Source organism: Prunus mume, linkage group LG3 (assembly GCF_029339155.1).
Source record: "Prunus mume cultivar Tortuosa linkage group LG3, ASM2933915v1, whole genome shotgun sequence".
Lineage (NCBI taxonomy): Eukaryota > Viridiplantae > Streptophyta > Magnoliopsida > Rosales > Rosaceae > Prunus > Prunus mume.
The window spans coordinates 16,195,241-16,215,021 of NC_142700.1; the positions used below are offsets into that span (position 1 = coordinate 16,195,241).

A 19,781-nucleotide genomic window follows, 5' to 3' on the forward strand; every position below is an offset into this window, starting at 1 on the left:
TATTATATTTTTAAACTAACATACATATGTATATATAGAGGTTTATAAAATTTGAAGGCCCTAGGCAAGCTCCTTGTCTGCCTATGCTTAGGTCCTCCCTGATAAGGATTTGTAGATGTTGAGATGAATGGAAGTATTGTCTACCAGCTCTATATATATAATGCCAACGGATGTGTACATAAAAAAAGACTAATATACACAAGTTCTGTTGACTTTTTAATTTGATTTAAAGCTAAATGCAATACACATTTATAATGAAGTCCTAATATTGAAAAATATTTTGTGACCAAACTGAAATTAGTCACATTCACAAATTATTATTATTATTATTATTATTTGTCAAAATTTGGAAGGAAGAGGGGAGGTGTTATTGGTGTTTGAACTTGAGATCACTAACTATAGGTAAACTATCATGGAATTGTTTTCTACCATATATGTATGTGTATATGCTTTGTTTTGTATTGAAATTTGATGCATATACACATCGAGTAGATGAGATGAGAGTACAGTTTTCATATTATAGTCTCATGAAAACATTCACAAAAAGGAAGCCAATAGATGAAGATGTTTATTGGGGATATGAATTTAAAGCAATGGATTATGAACTCACCATAACCTGATGATTTAAGTCCCTTTACTTGTGCCCGGATAATTACAATTTCGGAAAAAATGAAGAAAAGGAAAATCGACATATGTATTAGCAAGTTGTTGTACATTTATGAAGACAGATGCGTGGAACACAGAGGCCCAATTGTCCATTCTTCCTTCATTACAAGTCTACCGTCTTAACTAGTTGCGAATTTCTTCCCCGAGGGTGCAATCATGTGCCCCACTCTTTGGCAACTTGTTCTGCCTTCATAGATTGGCACTGCAACAAATTATTTAATGATTTCAATTTCTAAATCGGAAAGGAAAAAACAAACGAAAAACAATTTGAAGTTGGAAGGAACTTCTTTGTTTGCGGTGCTCATGGTCATGGAGAGAAGTTGTTTCCTCTTGTCAATCACCTTCTTGCTGGTGCTGCAGCTGCAGTACAGTTCTATAGGCACAGTAGGTGCAGCACAAACCAACATCACCACGGACCAGTATGCTCTTCTTGCTCTCAAATCTCATATCACTAGTGACCCTCACAACATCTTGGTCAACTGGTCAACCACCACCTCCGTTTGCAATTGGGTTGGAGTTACTTGTGGCGCTCGCCACCTCAGAGTTTCAGTCTTGAACCTCTCTTACATGGGACTCTCTGGCACCATTCCTCCACCCTTCGGCAACCTTTCATTTCTTGTTGAGCTGGACTTAAGCAACAACAGCTTCGATGGCACCTTGCCCAAGGAATTGTCTTATTTGCGTCAACTGAAGTTGATCGACTTTGCATACAACAATTTTATGGGATTCATTCCATCGTGGTTTGGGTCCTTCCCCAAACTTCAAACCTTCAATTTGTACGGCAATCAGTTTTCAGGTTCCATACCAACGACTATCTTCAACTTATCTACATTGCAAGTAATTGATCTAACCATTAACCGACTATCAGGTACGCATGTATCAATAATCTATATGGGAATCTACCATTAATCGATCATTATGTTTTAGCATCTTGTTATTAATCTATAAGCCTAGTGTCTTTTTTTCTTTAGAAAATTAGGGTAATTTTTTCTTACTTGTAGGTCATCCAACACTAAAAAACTCTCACTTAAATAGATGATGGATTTGGTTTTTAATTTTAAGGGTGGTTGAGTCTATTCATGTTGGCTTTTTTCTATACTTATGAAGCTAGGGACTTATAGAAAAATAAGACAATTCCTTATTGTATGCAAAGTCAATCAACTTATAGAAAAATAAGACAATTCCTTATTTACAAAACTTATAGAAAAATTCCTTATTGTATCTTCAAGTAAAAAAATTGTAACATACTAATAAACCAATTAGAAAGTGACCAAGTGAGTAGTTGAGAGTTTTTGTTTTCCTCCAAAATAGCCACTATGACAGCTTTTCTATAAATGATGTAGTGTGGTGTTTTTTCTAATTTCATTTATTTACATGTATTTTTAATCTTTGTTTGACATACTTAACAGGTGCGATACCCAGAGAAATAGGGAACTTAACAATGTTGAAGGAGATATACCTTGACTCCAACAATTTCAATGGTATATATATTTGTCGCATTGCCTTGACGTGATAAAGTTATATATGACTCGGCTTTTGTTGTGCATTATATGTGCATAAAACATGAGTTTAACATATAAATGTGCATATATCTTAATGATTTTTCAGAAATTCCAAAAGAGATCGGCTTTTTACATCAGCTGGAGAAGTTGTATGTGCAGCTTAATGCCCTAAAAGGCCCTGTTCCTGTGGTTGTTTTCAACATGTCTTCTTTGACTGAGTTGACTCTATATGACAACAGCTTGAGTGGTGGTCTTCCAGACAATATATGCCAACATCTTCCTAGTCTTCAAATCTTGAGTTTGGGTGTTAACCATTTTGATGGTCCACTTCCATCCAAATTATGGCAATGCAGGGAGCTTCTTGAACTTAATTTGGAGGAAAACAATTTTAGGGGAAGCATACCAAAAAATATTGGGAACTTAACAATGATGGAGGAGATATACCTTGGCAACAACAATTTGACGGGTAATTGATATTTCATTATGTTGATCCAATTATGATTTATCTTTTTTATTTTGGTTGCATAATTTATTGTTATTTAACTATTTCATATTTTAGTAAATGAGGGAGATAATCATGAATATAACAATTTTTTTTTTTTGTTGTTGTCAAAATCACTGGAAAATTCATTAGAATCGAATAACAAGGTTTACAAGAATATACCATATTGACTTGCCTAATAGACGTTCTATCTAAGTCAATATGTTCAAATCTAAGGTTAACCAACGTAAGAAAAAAAGAAGTATAAAGACACACGCAAACTCAAACGTGTTTTGTTTCAAAAGACAAATCTTTTTAGGACTTTTATTTTATTTTCAGAGATTTCTGTTTAAAAATTGTTGTATTAATTAATATTATGATTTGACATTTTATACTAAAAGTCATGAACGATTAGATAGGGTTAGATTAGGTTACATAAAATCCATATATAGTGAAATTGTTGTAGATAGGATTGTGACAATGTGGCACTGGCAGGCACTATTCCATGGTCCTCAATATTCAATATCTCCACCATCAGAGGTCTGTCGCTTACTTTGAATCGGCTATCGGGTCGCCTCCCAGCAAACTTAGGTCTTGGGCTTCCAAACCTACAATTCCTCTATCTTAATGAAGCTGGTCTCAGCGGAGTAATCCCAAACCTCTCCAATGCTTCTATGCTTACGCGGCTAGAATTGTGCAAAAACTCATTTACAGGTTTTATTCCTAGCACGCTATGTGCCTTAAACCTTCAGTCGCTTAAGTTACACACTAATAATTTGACGATTGATACTTCCACTCTCTCTTGCTTGGTTAATCTTGGAAATTTGAAAATACTAGATTTGACAAATAATCCGTTAAATGCTAGACTTGATGATTCCTTTCGGAATTGGTCTTCTACATCCAAGCTTCAATATATTTATTTAGAAAATTGCAACATGAGGGGTGACATTCCCATTGGTATTGGCAACTTGAGCAGCTTGGTACTGTTAGCCTTGGGAGTCAATCAATTGAGTGGGTCAATTCCAACTTCTGTGGGAAGACTTAGGAGTCTCCAAGCTTTGTACTTGAATGATAACAAGTTGCGAGGGTACATCCCATATCAACTTTGTCAACTAGATAGCCTAGTTGAGGTTTATTTGGGTAGTAATCAGCTCTCGGGTTCTATACCTTCTTGCTTGGGAAATCTATCAGCATCTCTAAGAACTCTATCACTGGGGTCCAATTCGTTGAGTTCCACAATACCATCTACTTTGTGGAGACTTGCCTATATCTTGGATGTAGACTTATCATCCAATTCTCTAATTGGACATCTCTCACAAGATATTGGAAACTTGAAAGTTGTGATAAAGGTAGATTTATCAAATAACAATTTATCTGGTATCCTACCAGGCACTATTGGGGGTCTTCGGGATTTGGTTAATCTATCCTTGGCAAATAATAATTTGGAAGGCCCTATTCCAAATTCATTTGACGGGTTGCTAAGCCTACAACTCTTGGATTTGTCCAGAAACAATCTGTCTGGAGTGATTCCCAAGTCTTTAGAAGCTTTGTCACTTCTCAAGTATTTGGATTTGTCTTTCAACAGGCTCCAAGGAGAAATTCCAACTGGTGGACCATTCCAAAATTTCTCCGCTCAATCATTTATCTCAAACAAAGCACTCTGTGGTGTAGCCCGACTTCAGGTTCCACCATGCAAAAATGGTACACTTGAACCAAATTGGAGGAAAGCTAAATATATCATCCCAGGGATTATATCAGTAATTCTCTTTGTGGCCTCTGTATCTATCTTTGTACTACGCAGGAAAAGGAATATGGAAGTTGCAGCAGAGGCTACCTTGTTGCCTCAACTTCTTTGGAGAAGAGTTTCACATCTAGAACTTCTAAGGGGCACAAATGGATTTAGTGAAAACAACCTACTTGGAAGTGGGGGTTTTGGTTCAGTATATAAAGGAACACTTTCAGATGGAATAGATGTTGCAGTAAAGGTTTTCAGTTTACAGCTAGAAGGTGCTTTCAAGAGTTTTGATAGGGAATGTGAAATGCTAAGCAATATTCGTCATAGAAACCTTATCAAAAATATCAGCTGTTGCAGTGAAATTGATTTCAAAGCCTTGGTACTCGAATATATGCCTAATGGGAGCCTCGAGAAGTGGTTGTACTCTCAAAATTCTTTGAATATCTTACAGAGGTTGAACATAATGATAGATGTTGCATCTGCACTGGAATACCTACACCATGGTTATTCAATACCTATTGTGCATTGTGATATGAAGCCAAGCAATATACTATTGGATGATGATATGGTTGCACATGTTGCTGATTTTGGAATTGCAAAACTCTTGGGTGGAGGAGATTCTATTACCAAAACTATGACTCTAGCCACTATCGGATATATGGCTCCAGGTGATGTACTTGCTAATTTAATATCTTTCAATTCAGTACGTGTTGTACTTAACTATGCATAATTTTCATTTAATATATATTCATACACATGAATATATAAGTATAATTCATAATGCAGAGTATGGATTGGAAGGAATGGTTTCAACAAGAGGGGATGTGTACAGTTTCGGAATTGTAGTAATGGAAATATTCACAAGAAGGAAGCCAACAGATGGGATGTTTGATGGGGAAATGAATATAAAGCAATGGATTGCAAACTCACTAGTATTACCAGATGCAAAGATAGATGAAGTTGTGGATGCCAATTTGCTTGGGATTGGGACAGAGCAGGAAGATGGTGATCATGTGAGGAAGAGGGATTGCATATTAGCCATTATGAGATTAGCTCTTACTTGCTGTGCAGAATCACCAGGAGAGAGGATAAGTATGAAAGAAGCTGTAGCCACACTTAACAAAATCAAGACGAAGTTTTTGAAGGACACTGCTGCAGGAAAAGGTGTGCTATTAAACCGTCCTCTTGTTCAGCAACACTTCAATTAATAGGTCCTATCCTATGACATGTATTTTATGCACTTTGATTTGATCAATTTTAGTCTTTAATTTAGACAATGTGGAGGAAGGCATGAACTTTTATTTCAGTTTTTGACTGATTTTATGGTGGAGTGTGTAGACTTATTATATAATATATCAGTCTTGGTAGTTGTTATGGTATCAGTATACACTACTACATTTTACTATTTGCGCGGCGAAGAAGATTTGGTCTCGCAAAGTACATTTGAGTCACTCAAACCTCAGCTCGATAGAAACTTCGTCGTGCAAAGATCGTGAAGAAAGACTTTGCACGACAAAGTTTTTAAATTGGTCACAAAAACCTGAGCGACGGTTAACCTTCGTCGCACAAAAGTTTAGGGATGAGACAAATGATCGTCTCTCAAAACTTTGTGTGACGATGGCATATTCGTCGCGAGTACATAGCGCGGCAGTTAACCTTCGTCGCACAAAAATGTAGGGACAAGAGTACTGTTCGTGTCTCAAACATTTGTGCGACGATGAAATTATCTTAGTCGCCTTTTCTTTTTTGCGAGATGAAGCCTTTCATGCAAAAATAAAATATATTTTATTTAAATTTAAATTTATGTTTTTTATTTTGTAAAAACGTGAATTGGCGTGACAAATCATCTTAGTCGCATTTCTTTTTTCACGAGACGAATGTTTTCGTCGTGCAAAAATAAAATATATTTTATTCAAATTTAATTTTAGGTTTTTGTTGTTGTAATAAAATGAAATTGCAATAAAAAAAATGTAATGAAGAGAAATTAAAAAAAAATATATATAAATGTATATAGTATAAGAGAAATGTTTAAAATGTAATTAAGAAAGTAAAAAATTAATAAAAAAATGTTCCAAAATCTACGTGGTTGTCTTGCAAATGCGGCTCGGAGGTCTGGACATTGTTAATAGGGGTAGAGGTGTGGTGGCCATGCTCGGGTTGGAAGGGCTCGAAGGTCAACGAGGGACCAAAATGCAGGATTGGAATGTCGGACTGAGCTAGGGACTCTAGAAGCTGTGACATATGGGTACTATACGAGTCGAGTTGGGTCTTAAGCTCGGCCACCTCTGCTGTGAAAGCAGTCACCTCACTGTTTGACTACGATGATGAAGGGGCTCTAGGTTCCCGCCGCCAGGCATGTCCTTAGCCTTCTCTAGAGTCTGATCCAAGGTCTCCGTCAGGATATGAAACCTCACGTCCTGTGGAGGATCCACAGATTCAAGCGGAGTATCGGGAGGAAGTTGGGAGGCGGACTCCTGAAGAACCAACTGGCTCTTCTCCATTATCGTCGCATGTTTAACATAATATAAAATATTAATTAAAACAATCATATAATAACTATGAAACTTGAATGCGTAAGATAATAATTAAAATTATAGAATACTTACATGAAGGGACTGGGCTAACTCATTCCCAGGTCGAACATAAACGTCACCAAAGACATCAATCTCCTGGAATTTAGACCCCCCTGAATTGAACAAGAGAAGAAAAATGTTAGTACGAAAAAATAAATTAATATTAATGAAATATTAAAAATTGAATATAAACGGCTTTATTATTACCCACCGCCGCGCCTCCATCCTATATGAGAAGGGTCTGGAACCTGAATGGTGGAGAAGAGTCTTCTTGTCCCTATTACCCTTATTTGCTTTCGCTTTATTCTGTTGTACAAAAAATAAACGTATTAGTTGAAATTGAAATAAAATATTAAAAATTAAATAAACATTAGTAAGAAAAGTGTAATAATTTTCAACTTAATATAAAAAAATACCACATAATCAGGCTCCTGAAAATGGCTGCAGAGCCACGCCCAACTATCTTCCAGCCCCTCAAGCTCATTCGGGCAACCCTCCTAAAGAGCGACCTGCGAATCATCAAATGCCTGAAAATGGTGTTGCAAGTACCTCTTAGCAAAGGGTCTGTTGACGAATTTCAACAACTCGTCGTCGAGGATTAAAAGGTAGGTAGGATACATACCGCCTTTGTCCTCATCTTAGATGACATGACCTTCCAAGACTTCCATTTCATCGGGCAATGGGTTTGAACGACGTGACCAATGTCATGGGCCAATAAGCTATGCTGGTCAGCTGTTGGTGCAGCTCGATGCCGCTTGTCGTATCCACTGTTGATACAACTGTTGGTCACTCGGGTGACCTTCACATTTTTCAACTGGCGACAAGGTCCTCGGGTGTTCTTCTTGATTGCAAAGAAATATAAAATTAACGTTAAATATCAAATCATACTAAAATCCTGGTCGAAAACAATTGGAGTTCAAGGAAATCTTTACCTGGTTGTGACCTCGACGCACCAGTAGCGGATGTCGATGTTGTGTCGATTACGCTGGGAAGCGGACGATGCTCGGTTCTAACGAGTTGCGCCACCGATGCGCAAATGACACCGGCGCATGGGAGACCGGTGACCAACCGACAAGTGGTCCATCCATGCTGGAGCGATGGCGGTTGGACGGTTGAGCCGAGGGAGGCGAACTCAGGCAGTCGTCACCGCCTTACGACTTCTAATAAGGTTTGACATCTGCACAACTAAACAAGCATCCAAAGTTAAAAACATAGTTACTCTAATATGTGGTCCCAAACCATTTAAACATTTATTTAATTTTTTTTTTTACCAGTGTGTTTGCTAGGTCATGGTCAAAGTAATCAAACAAATAGGAACCATTCAAGAAACAAAAAATCCTAACCAACCCTTAGAAAAAACCCTTAATTTATTCAAACTAACAGTAACTAACCAAAATAAAACCTCCTTGGCAAAATTTTTTTAAAAAAAAACCTCAACAACTAATCAAGAACAAATTCAATATTCAACATATTCATTCACCAAAATACCAACAACTTAGATGCAGAAACTCATGGATTTAAATGCTCCAGATATCAAACAAGTAGCAAGCAATTTACACTTTCAATTCTAAAATCGTGTGATCATCTATATCTAACGGATACAAATATTATAAAATAATACAAACTGCCAAAACTGCCAAGAAAAACCAGGGACCTCCAAGCCAAACTCGGGGCTGCCATGGGGTCAATCCACTCAAAATAAATAAAAGGCGAAAATTTCATTTACAGCAACACACGGTTCAATTGCTCTCTCTAGAATACGAACTGTCAAATATACAAATAGATCCATATTGCATCTGCTGAAAAGGCATCCCAATTCACCAGAACAGAAAGAATTTTTAAAAAGTAAACTTACAGTTCCAAACTTATCCAGAAAACCCATTTCCATATCCAAACTTACAGTTCTAAACATAAAAAACATTTGACAGAAAACTCATGCAAGCGTTGAAAAACAAAAATTGGGGCTATAGTTGGGAATTTTATCAGAGGGGGTTTCGAGGGAGACCCGGAGAGAACGAGACCAGCACGCGTTAATTCGGCCTTCGAGCTTCTAGTGTTATGTGCTTGGGACAGCGCTCGTGTGATTGGACGATTAGGTATAGGGACTTGGTATGTAGTTTTCTTCTTACGGCCACCTATGGCTGTAGCAATATTTAGAAAGCTCAGTTGGGATAATAATTAGACGATAAGGGTTGCTTCGAGGGAACCCAAAACCTCCAAGTTAAACAAGCTAACAGTAAGGGATAATATCTGATATTTCATTCATGAAAAACCACTGAAATTTATACAAACAAGGACTCTAACTGAAAGCTTAGAAAGAGGGAAAATTTTCCCATGACGCCCACTATAAGTGGATAACATGACTCCTACAACTACTCAACAACTAAAGACATGCAAACTCCTACAATTATACACCAACTAATAACCATGTAACATCTCCACTAACTCATGAGAGAGCACGTGACATCTAGTCTCCGGCGGTGGCGAGAGAGAGAGAGAGAGAGAGAGAGAGAGAGAGAGAGAGGCGTAAGTAATGGAAAAAAGCCTTTTTTTCAGAAGTGGGCCCCCAAAATTTTCGCAAAGTTGCGCGATGACACAATACATTGACGTCGCGCAACCCTAAACCCTAAAGCCAAAATTATCACAACTTGCGCGACGTCGAAATATTACGTCGCACAAACCCTAAACCTGAACCCTAAACCCACAAAAATTATCACAACTTGCGCGACGTGGATGAAAGTTTTTCGTCACACAAAACTTAAACCTGATCCCTAAACCCTCAATCTGTGAAAATTATCACAACTTGCATGACGTAGGCAGGCTTGGCGTCGCTCAAAGTTTGTTTGCACGACAACTGGATGCGTCTCGCAAGGTTTTTATTTTATTTATATATATATTTTAAAGAATGATTATAAAAATTACTGATGAATCATATCAAAAAATATGCAAGTATTGTGAAATTAGGTGTGGGCGAGGGTGAGTATAGAACGGTAGAGAGCTCTTCCATTAACCGTATCAAACCTTTCGGTAGACCAATTTCTCTTCCGTTAACCAACCATTAAATCCTTTAACCGTTTGGCTGGTTAATTGTAAATTCGGATCTGGTTGGTTCAATAGGCCGGTAGTACCATTTAACAAAAACCTCTCGAGAATAAAAATATTTATTACTAATACCAGTTGAAAAACTCAAACTCAAGCCCTTGAAAAAAATACACATTCAAGCTTGTAGAGCAATATGGTAGGATAAAGCTTTTATAGAGGATAAAAAAGTGAAGGCTCCATTAAGAAACTGATGTGGGAGTTTTGTATCTACACAAACAGCAAGCCCCATATTTTTTTTAATAAAAAAAAGTAGCTTTATGATCTTGTTTTCCTCTTGATGGCTAAGGAAGAATAAGTTGACACATTAATAAGTACAGTATGTTTGTGTTTTCAGTATCCTACATTGCTATTTCCTATTTTTGGTGTGGTACTCCATCTTTATAATTATATGCAGATGTTTTATGGTGCCATGTTACATGTATTTATATTTAAATAATAATTTATTTTTATTGTTCGGTTTGGTACGAATTTCCACAGTATGAGATATCGTTAACCGTTAACCAAACCAAACTTTTCGGATCAGATCGGTACAGAAGAATTAAAATTAAAAAAAAATTTCAACCAAACCAAACCAAACCATTGGTACACGGATTTTTCGATTGAGATGACCACCCCCATGTGAAATAATAGAAATAATTGTAACCAATTGCATTTTCAAATGCAAATGCATGAATTCTACATTCTTGCATCTTGAACTCTTATTTTTGTCTCGAACATACTAATATTTAACTTTATAAAATAAAAACATTAAAAAATTTATGAATTTGATTTGTGATTGTTATTTCATGCTAATTGATGATGAATTTTAGTTATAAAACAATTGATTCATGACAATAAGTCATTGCAATTTTTTTTAAGCATTTTTATATTAGATTATGTGAGGGCTCCAGTTAAGTTTCAGTGGATACCACAAAATCTTTACACTAACATAATTAAATTACACAAAATTTCATTTACTATGTTTTACATGGCAAGTCACAAATACATTGCATTATTCATCATCTAAACTATAATAACCTTTGTTATCGTCGCTATCATCATTTTTGGTCTCCCAATCTTCCTCCTCTATAACTACATCACCTTCATTGTTCCGGCCCACTGCAACATCGTATCGTGGAAGATCACCAAGGTCAATTGTAATTAACTGAATCGGTATTTCGATTGAAGACACTCTTTGGATCTCAAACGGTTCTTGTATAACATTTGTATCTCGAAGTGTTTCTGCATCATTTTCCATTGAAGATTCTAAACGTTGGTCAGCGACGTCATAGTCATTTGGGTCTAGTTCTGGTATAGCATACACGTTCCTTTGATACATCTGCTGAACAACTTTCCAACCGCTCCCGGCTTTAGGGTCATCTAGATACACAATCTGTTTTGCCATGTTTGCCAAAATGTAAGCGTCGTCATCATACCAAGTTCTGTTAATGTTCACAGATAGTAAGCCATGGTCAATTTTAACACTTCCCTGCTATTTGGGTTTGTATCAAACCATCGACACTTAAACATGATCACTTGGTATCGGTCTTTGTAAAGCAATTGCATGACAGTTGTGAGTTTTCCATAGGAATCAATGTCCATACTTTCACTTCTACCTAGGACATGAAAACCACTGTTTTGCGTACACAACTTGTCATCTAGTGGATACATCCAGCGATAGTTGACAGGACTAGCAAGCAATGCCTCTTCTCGCAAGTGAACCATTACGTGGATCATACTTGTGAAGAAAGCTGGAAAGAATATCATCTCAAACATGCATACTACTTGGACAATGTCATGGTGGAACTGATTAATGTCTGTCTTTCGCAACGTTTTTGCCGTTAGTTGGGAAAAAAATTTGGACAACAACATGATTGGTTTCACTACATCTTCCAGCAATAAGTGTCGAATACTCACAGGAAGTAGGCGTTGCATAAACACATGACAGTCATGGCTCTTTAGTCCATCAAATTTACCCCTGTCAACATTCACGCAACGCGCGATATTAAAAACAAACCCATCGGGAAACTTTACAGACGAGACAAACTTTAGAAAATCTTTTTTGTCATTCGATTTCATGGAAAAAAAATGCAAGATCCCTTATAAACCTCTTCGTATGCCCATTCTTTCCAAATCAAGACAAGCTTTGATTGTGTCCGTTGTCTTACCATCGATATCTAGAATCGGGCCCATCAATGTGGCAAAGACATTTTTCTCAACATGCATAACGTCGAGATTGTGCCTCAATTTTAGTTTCGACCAATATGGGAGCTCAAAAAATATAGGATTGTGCGTCCAGTTCAAATGTGAAGAAGGTGGTGCAGCGACCTATTTTCCCAAAAGGAGCCAAATCCAAACGGTTAAGTTGTTCTAAGATCTCATCACCGGACCCTTCTCTAGGTCTGAGGTGACGCTCTGTGTTCCTGTCGAACTCTTTATCCTTTCCTGCCACTCGTGGTCCCATGACAACCATCTCCGATGATCAAGGTAACAAACTTTTCCAACGTGCCAACCAGAAGTTACATCTTCCTTGCATACAGGCCATGCCATATAACCATTTGTACTCCACCCAGAAACCATTGCATAGGCGGAAAAATCATTCACAATCCACATAACTGTTGCTGCAATGTGAACATCTTCCCAGTGGACTTATCGTAAGTGCGCACATCGTTTGTCCATAAATCTTTGAGCTCATCAACCAACGGCCTTAAGTAAACATCGATTGACCTATCAGGATCCCGAGTTATCAAAATAGTCATCATCATGTATTCTTTTTCATGCATTTCCAAGGCAGCAAATTATATGGGAATACTAAAATCGGCCAAGTGTTGTGGTGTTGGTTTAGAACCTCGTACGGGGATCAGTAGCAAACTCGGGGAACGTTCGATCTAACTCTTTCCATGCCTCCCCATCTGCAGGATGCCAAATCATATCGTAGTCTACCTGTTTTTCCTTATGCCACCTCATGTCTGTGGCAGTATGCATCGACATATACAATCGCTGCAACCTAAGTTTCAGGGGCAGATAACACATGACTTTTTGTGGGATCTTAGTCATTATATTATGAGATGTCATTTTGAACCTCGACTCATTACACATAGGGCATGTATCCAATGTTTCATACCCTTTGTAGAATAACATGCAATTGTTTTTGCAAGCGTAAATTTTTTCATAACCCAATCCAAGACTATTCAACACCTTTTGCGCATGTCTATGGTCTTTCGGCAAACAATTGTCCATTCGAAGCATTCTCTTGAAAACCCCCAAAAAGTAATCGAAACATAGGTTCGACATACGATACTTTATTTTCTCGTGCATTAGCTCCACAATGGCCCTGAGAATAGAAAAGCTCTCGCACCCCGGGCATAAATCTTGGTTGACATTTTTTAACGGTTTTTCATATTGTTTGAACTCTGCACTGTCCATTGGTGTAGGCACGTCATCTTCCCCTTCTTGATTGATGTTGGTCGATGCAAATGGAAAAACATCATTTATAATATCCATGACTTGTTCATTAGGATCCACAATAAGTTCAACATTGTCCACTCTTGTGGCCCTTGAAGACGAAGCAATGTTTAATTGTTCCCCGTGATGGTTCCAAGTACTATATGTCTAAATCATTCCATTCATTACTAAATGAAATCGAACATTTTCAATTGTCTCCCACAACATGTTGTTACAGCTCCTACAAGGACATCAGATTCTAGTTGCATCTGAGTTGTGTGTACGTGCAAAGTCAATAAAATCTTCGATTCCATCCAAGTATTCGTCTCCGCATCTATTCGGGTTCTGTATCCACCTCTTGCTCATAATTCATAGAACCGCAATCACAACACAACAATCACAACAACTTCTTACAAAATCATAATGTCACCTTATGCCTCCGGTAAGGGCCCTGTCCTATTCGAGAATGTATAGTCATGTCACATAATTTACGACTACATGAGATTAGATTTTGACGTGGATGAATTTCGACAGCATCTCGATACAGTTCTTGAGGTGTACCGTAAATATAAAATACTTATGTACCACTCGAAGAACGTACATAGATGACATTGAAATCTCCACAATCGAAACCTAATCTTGTAGCCGTAAATTACGTGACATGCCTATGCATTCCCAAATTGTCCAAATAATGGGACAATTCAAGAATTAATTGGACCGCAATCATGCTTTACACATCCATGCACGAAATCCAACTAATCTCGAACGAGAAACTAAGTTTTACTATAAAAAAAAATTACGAAGTTAATTTCAATTAACTTCGTACATCACATCACATTGTGCAACGTCACCCACAATTTAACAGCATAATATAAATATAATTTCACAAAACAATATAAACTTAACAAACAAAGTTTGCAATAATCTCGAACGAGAAACTAAGTTTTACTATAAAAAAAAATTACGAAATTAATTTCAATTAACTTCGTACATCACAGCATATTGTGCAACGTCACCCACAATTTAATAGCATAATATAAATATAATTTCACAAAACAATATAAACTTAACAAACAAAGTTTAACATAATGTAATTAAAATATAAAAAGAAGAAAATATCTTCTCAATCTCGAACGAGAAACTAAGTTTTACTATAAAAAAAAAATTAAGAAGTTAATTTCAATTAACTTCGTACATCACAACACATTGTGCAACGTCACCCACAATTTAACAGCATAATATGAATATAATTTCACAAAACAATATAAACTTAACAAACAAAGTTTAACATAAGGTAATTAAAATATAAAAAGAAGAAAATACATTCTCAATCGTTCTTCACCAATTACTAATCACAAATAATATACATATAGACAATGACATTAATGTCGTTAGTATGAATTTACATTAATACTTTTAAACTAAAGACAAAAAATACATACCCAATGAATGAATGTAACGAATTCCTAGCAGAGAGAGAGGAAGAGGCAGAGGCAATTTGCAATTCTTTTTAGTGCGGATTGCCTCTGCAACAGCTGAATATAGATTATATATTTCATGAAGGCTTTTGCGAGACGAAAGTGGGTTTCGTCGCACAAACTTGCGTTGCGCAAAATTTCACATTCGTCACTCAAAAACTCATTTTCGTTGAATAAACGGTCATTTTCGTCTCGCAAATTACAATTTTCGTCGCGCTGATACACCGACATCCTACTTTACGCAACGTGAACATCTTCGTCGCGCAACTAATTGTCGCGTGATAATGCTCCTTTTTCATCGCGCAAATTACACCTTTCGATGCCCTGGTACATGCCCACATCCTGCTTTACATGACGAAACAATATTCGTCGTGCAACTAATTGTCGTCGTGCAAATACTCCTTCTTCGTTGCGCAAGTTGTTGGCCCTAAATAAAATATCACCCCTCGACGACAACGTGTTTTGTCGCGCTAAGTATTCTTTACGTGACGAAACAATATTCGTCGAGCAACTAATTGTCATCGCGCAAATACTCCTTCGTTGCGCAAGTTTTTGGCCCCAAATAAAATATCACCCCGCGACGACAACGTGTTTTGTCGCGCTAAGTATTATCGATATGTATTGTCATGCAAATTTTTGGCACCAAATAAAATAACCCAACGTTTTTCCTTCTAACTTTGCGAGACGATAACCTGTAATGTCGCGCTAAGTAATCATGCAAGTTTAGCGATAGTATGTGCTACACATGGGTTTTTTCGTCACGCAAGGATTTCTTGTGCTATGAATAACTATTTGTCGCGCAAAATATCGTCGCGCAAATGGTAAAATGTAGTAGTGAGAGCTATATTTACACCTAAATCAGCCTGAAATGTCTTCAATCGGAATCGCAGAACTGACAAATCGAGTCAAACCGAGTTGAAAAAGAGGGAAAAAAAACTAAGTTGACCTAAGAAGTCAACATAAGTTCAAAAGCCAAACCTGACTGGTTTGATTCAGTTCGGACTTGAATTTTGTAAGGGACTTTTTCTTCAATGCAGCTGTAAATAGGTCGGGCTGCCGTAATGTGGTGATGAAATTGTCCCCTTTATGTCCGAGTTCGAAAATTAAGCCCAAAAATGCTTGAAAGGCGTGAGCTTTAAAAAGTATTTTGGTTACCTTCACTAGCCAAAAGCGATACCAACTTACAGGTAATTTATGCATGCTTACAGATAAACTTTTGAGCTTGACATGAGTGGCATGTGACATGGAAGCAAAATTAGTTTGAGTTGAGCACCAAAAAGGAAATATGGCTTCCTAGGGAGAAAGATGAGTGTTTAACGTGAGGAAGAAGAGGTTTGCAAGCAGATGTGGTGAGAAGAGGAAAAGAAAGAACTATGTTCTTTCGGTGGCTTGCCAAAAGAAAATGAGGAAGGAGGGTGAATAGTGCACGAGGTTGCTGGGCTTTTGTAGGTAAGAGAGGAAGCTTGCTCTCCAGGCGTGGGTTGTTTTTGTTGGGTAGAAGAGGCCTCATTTTATAGGCGCTGAAAACCATCACTTCCCAAAAAACCTAATGGCTTCTACCCATTTTGGCCAAGCTTGTCCCTTCCTTTCTTATCTCATTCCTTGACTTTCCTTATCTTGGTAACATTTCCTCTTCCTATTTGCACAAAATCAGATATATTTTGGAGCTCAAGGCCCTTTTCCCGTGACTGTTTCAGTGGGAGATTTCCATTCCCATCCATCTTCTTCCTTTCTTTCCTCCTCTTTTCTATGGTCAGGTATGATGGGGGAAGGAATTGGGGTATGTATGCTGGTTCGAAGAGTGCTTCTCTTTCTGGCAACTTGCACGTTAATATCCTTTGGTTTTTCTGGTGTTTTGTACTTGGAAATTGTTCCTTCCCATGTGCTGGAGCCTTCCCGCAGCTCTGCATATGTGGACACTTTGCTCCTTATGTGGCTTCTGTTTCTTTTAGCAAAAGGGCTGATGCTTTTACTACTTCTTACCTCCAATTGTGTGGGCCTTTAAAGTAGCAAGTCAACCTTCCAAACAAATGGGCTATCTTCATCTAACATTGGGCTATATGGGTCAATTTTAGTGGATAATTTTGGTTGGGCTTTTTGGTTGGGCTATTTTGGTTGGACTATTTTCCCATTTTGTGCTCACCAATATGTTTGGGCCTAAGAAATGGGCTTGGGTTCCGAAGCTTCAAGCAACCCGGAACCTCCACTTCTCGGTCCATCAATGGGCTTCATGACAATTTATTATCATCCATACCACAATCTACTCAAGCAAGCCCAGGCATTCGAGTGGCTTGGGCCCACTTATAGCGTGGTTGGGTGTGTAATAATGATTTTTGCTTGGCATGGCATGTCGCTTGGCATGGCATATCGCTTGTCATGCTTTTAATTATTATGCTTGACGGGATAATTAGCATGGATTTGCAAAGATAATGCATTTTATAATCTTAATCTCGATTCCTAGCATGACGGATTATTTATTTGGCATGGCGCGTGGAGTGTGACTCGTGCATGGCAGACTTTTGTGTGCTTCAAGTTGAGTTTTTTCTCAATAAGGTATTGCGCTGGGCCGAAAATTCATTTGGGCCAAGCCGTGAATTTTTTTGGGCCTCAACAAATTTGTAACTTGAAAAGGCTGATCTGAACCAAACCGGATTAGTTGTGTTGATAAATGTCTAATTATTTAGGCCATATCCAACTATTTCTGTAGGCCAACTAAAAATGCCATATGTGTTTCCTAACCCAACAATTTGAATTAGGGGATGCACACACGCATGCACTACTAAGTTTCGCTTTGCAACCTCTTCCTTTATTACAAGCCAAGTCCTTGCTACATTTCTTCTCCATTCAAGTGCACTTTGCCCTGCTCTGCTTGGTCAACTAGTCAACCACCAATCCACATTCATTGACAAAAAAAAAAAAAAAAAAAAGCTACACTAACCCCCCGTACTCACAAACCATAATGACGAATGTGATTATGGGCACAATTAATGCGTAGCAGTATCCTTGATGTCTCCACCACACTAAATTAAGCATACATTTTGACTATGTGACTCTTAATTGTGAGTGAGTGAGTGAGTGAGTGGTATTTGGTAATCTTTTCAGACCTTAACAAATAAGAAAATGTGAATTATTTTAGGGAGTTTCACTAATACACTCAAAATAGGGGCTGAAATTATAAAAAAAAACTCAACATGAAAAACACTTTAGAAACACACCCAAAACCCATTTATTAAACACACTCAAAACCCATTTATAAACACACCCAAAAAATATACAATTGTTGATTTTTGCGTTGATTTTGGGTGTGTTTCTATGTTTTAAATAGTGTTGGGTTTTTTTGTAAATTCATGTCTAGGATTGGGTTTATTTATAAATTTGTAATTATTTTAATAGGCTGTTTCAGCAACTAGTTGATTCCTCTTTTCATTTTGTGAGGCTATGAGGATCTTCAAGAGTAGTAGCAAATAAAATTTTTTAAACTGAAGTTTGTTGACCTATATGGAAATTTGAAAAGCCTTATTTGTTACTTGAATAATTTTTGCTTTAACAGACTCTTCAATACAATTAATGCAATATCATCGAAAAAAAATATGAAAAATATGAAAACATGTGAAAAATGTCTATGTATTTATTATATGAAAAGAAAAAAATGCACATTTTAAACATTTTCAATGTAAGTTTTGTTTTTTCGAAGTAAAATTAAATGTTTGAAGAGCCAAAATCAACTTACCCGTCCTGAAGAGAGAAAGATGTTGCGAGCTTTGATGACTAAGGTTGAAGAAGCTGCTTGAGAGAGTTTTTCTACGATGTGGCTCACCTATTTTAGAATTTCAAAGATGTTAAAGAGCTGTTGGAAATGCTCTAAAGCACGTCCGGTAGCGCCCAAAGCTGGGTGAAAGGCTCCTGGCGAGCCGAGATGGCTCGGCCGAGAGATTGAGCCCGGTTTCATGGTGGGTCCCAGGCCGAAGCCCAAGGGCAAGTCTTGCCGGTAAAGCCCGGTGACGTCGGCGAGGCCAGCCTACGATAATTCAAATTTTTTACCATTGGTGCGTGAATTACGCGCAGCGATCAAAAACTTGAGTTCCGTCGCGGCGTCACACTGGCGACCTCCAGCGGGCGGTGCCACGTGGCGCGACGAGGACTCTCGGATGCTTTTTCCGAAATCCGGCGGTGGAAGTGCTTGCCCTTGCTTGCCCTTGCCTTAGACTTAGCCCTTGTGAGTGGAAGTGCTCTAATGGTGTGGCAAACATGATTGCAAACCTTGCTTTTGCTTTAACCGATTCGATCACACATTGGTTGAAGATATGTTTTAACTTGTTATGTTTTTTAATATATCTGATCGTTTCCTTCAACAACAAAAAAGGAAAAAGAAAAAAAGAAATGACAATTATTATAATGGGGCTATCATTTCATTGAAAACACTGAAAAGTGAAACAAAAATGGGACGGGCAATTGAGTTTTTTATCATTTAACACACTTTGAAGTTGGAAGGAACTTCTCTGGTCATTTTGTGAAAACAGGTGCCTAATTGTCCATTCCTCCTTTCTTACAACCAAGTCGTTGCAATGAATGGACAAGTTGCATTTGGCTACTCAAGAATTGTTCCTCCATGGCAATCATGTGCCCACTCTTTGGCAATGGCAACTTGTTCTGCCTTCATAAATTGGCATTGCAACAAATTATTCAATCATACTTGTCTGTTTTCGGTGCTCATGGAGAGAAGTCGTTTCGTCTTGTCAATGACGTTGTTGCTGCTGCAGTACAGTTCTGTAGGCACAGGTGCAGCACAAACCAACATCACCACCGACCAGTCTACTCTTC

General features: G+C 37.7%; 1 protein-coding gene and 1 pseudogene across 1 annotated transcript; one reads left to right on the forward strand and one right to left on the reverse strand.

Moving 5' to 3' along the window:
- The first annotated feature begins 801 nt into the window (after positions 1-801).
- On the forward strand, positions 802-5,766 carry LOC148918896 (uncharacterized). The gene is made up of 5 exons (XM_089049359.1): positions 802-1,534; positions 2,076-2,147; positions 2,275-2,634; positions 3,145-5,052; positions 5,171-5,766. Exons 1-5 carry the CDS (start codon positions 886-888, stop codon positions 5,590-5,592), a joined length of 3,411 nt encoding a protein of 1,136 aa, XP_088905485.1. The 5' UTR covers positions 802-885; the 3' UTR covers positions 5,593-5,766.
- A 918-nt stretch (positions 5,767-6,684) lies between these two features.
- On the reverse strand, positions 6,685-8,839 carry LOC148918897 (uncharacterized; annotated as a pseudogene).
- Positions 8,840-19,781: the final 10,942 nt, after the last annotated feature.

Bases quoted from the DNA above. Each gene is read 5' to 3' on its own strand.
- LOC148918896 (XM_089049359.1), top strand. From the start codon at position 886: ATGATTTCAATTTCTAAATCGGAAAGGAAAAAACAAACGAAAAACAAT. The intron at 2,148-2,274 runs GTATATATATTT...ATGATTTTTCAG, and splicing joins TGACTCCAACAATTTCAATG to AAATTCCAAAAGAGATCGGC. The intron at 2,635-3,144 runs GTAATTGATATT...TGGCACTGGCAG, and splicing joins TGGCAACAACAATTTGACGG to GCACTATTCCATGGTCCTCA.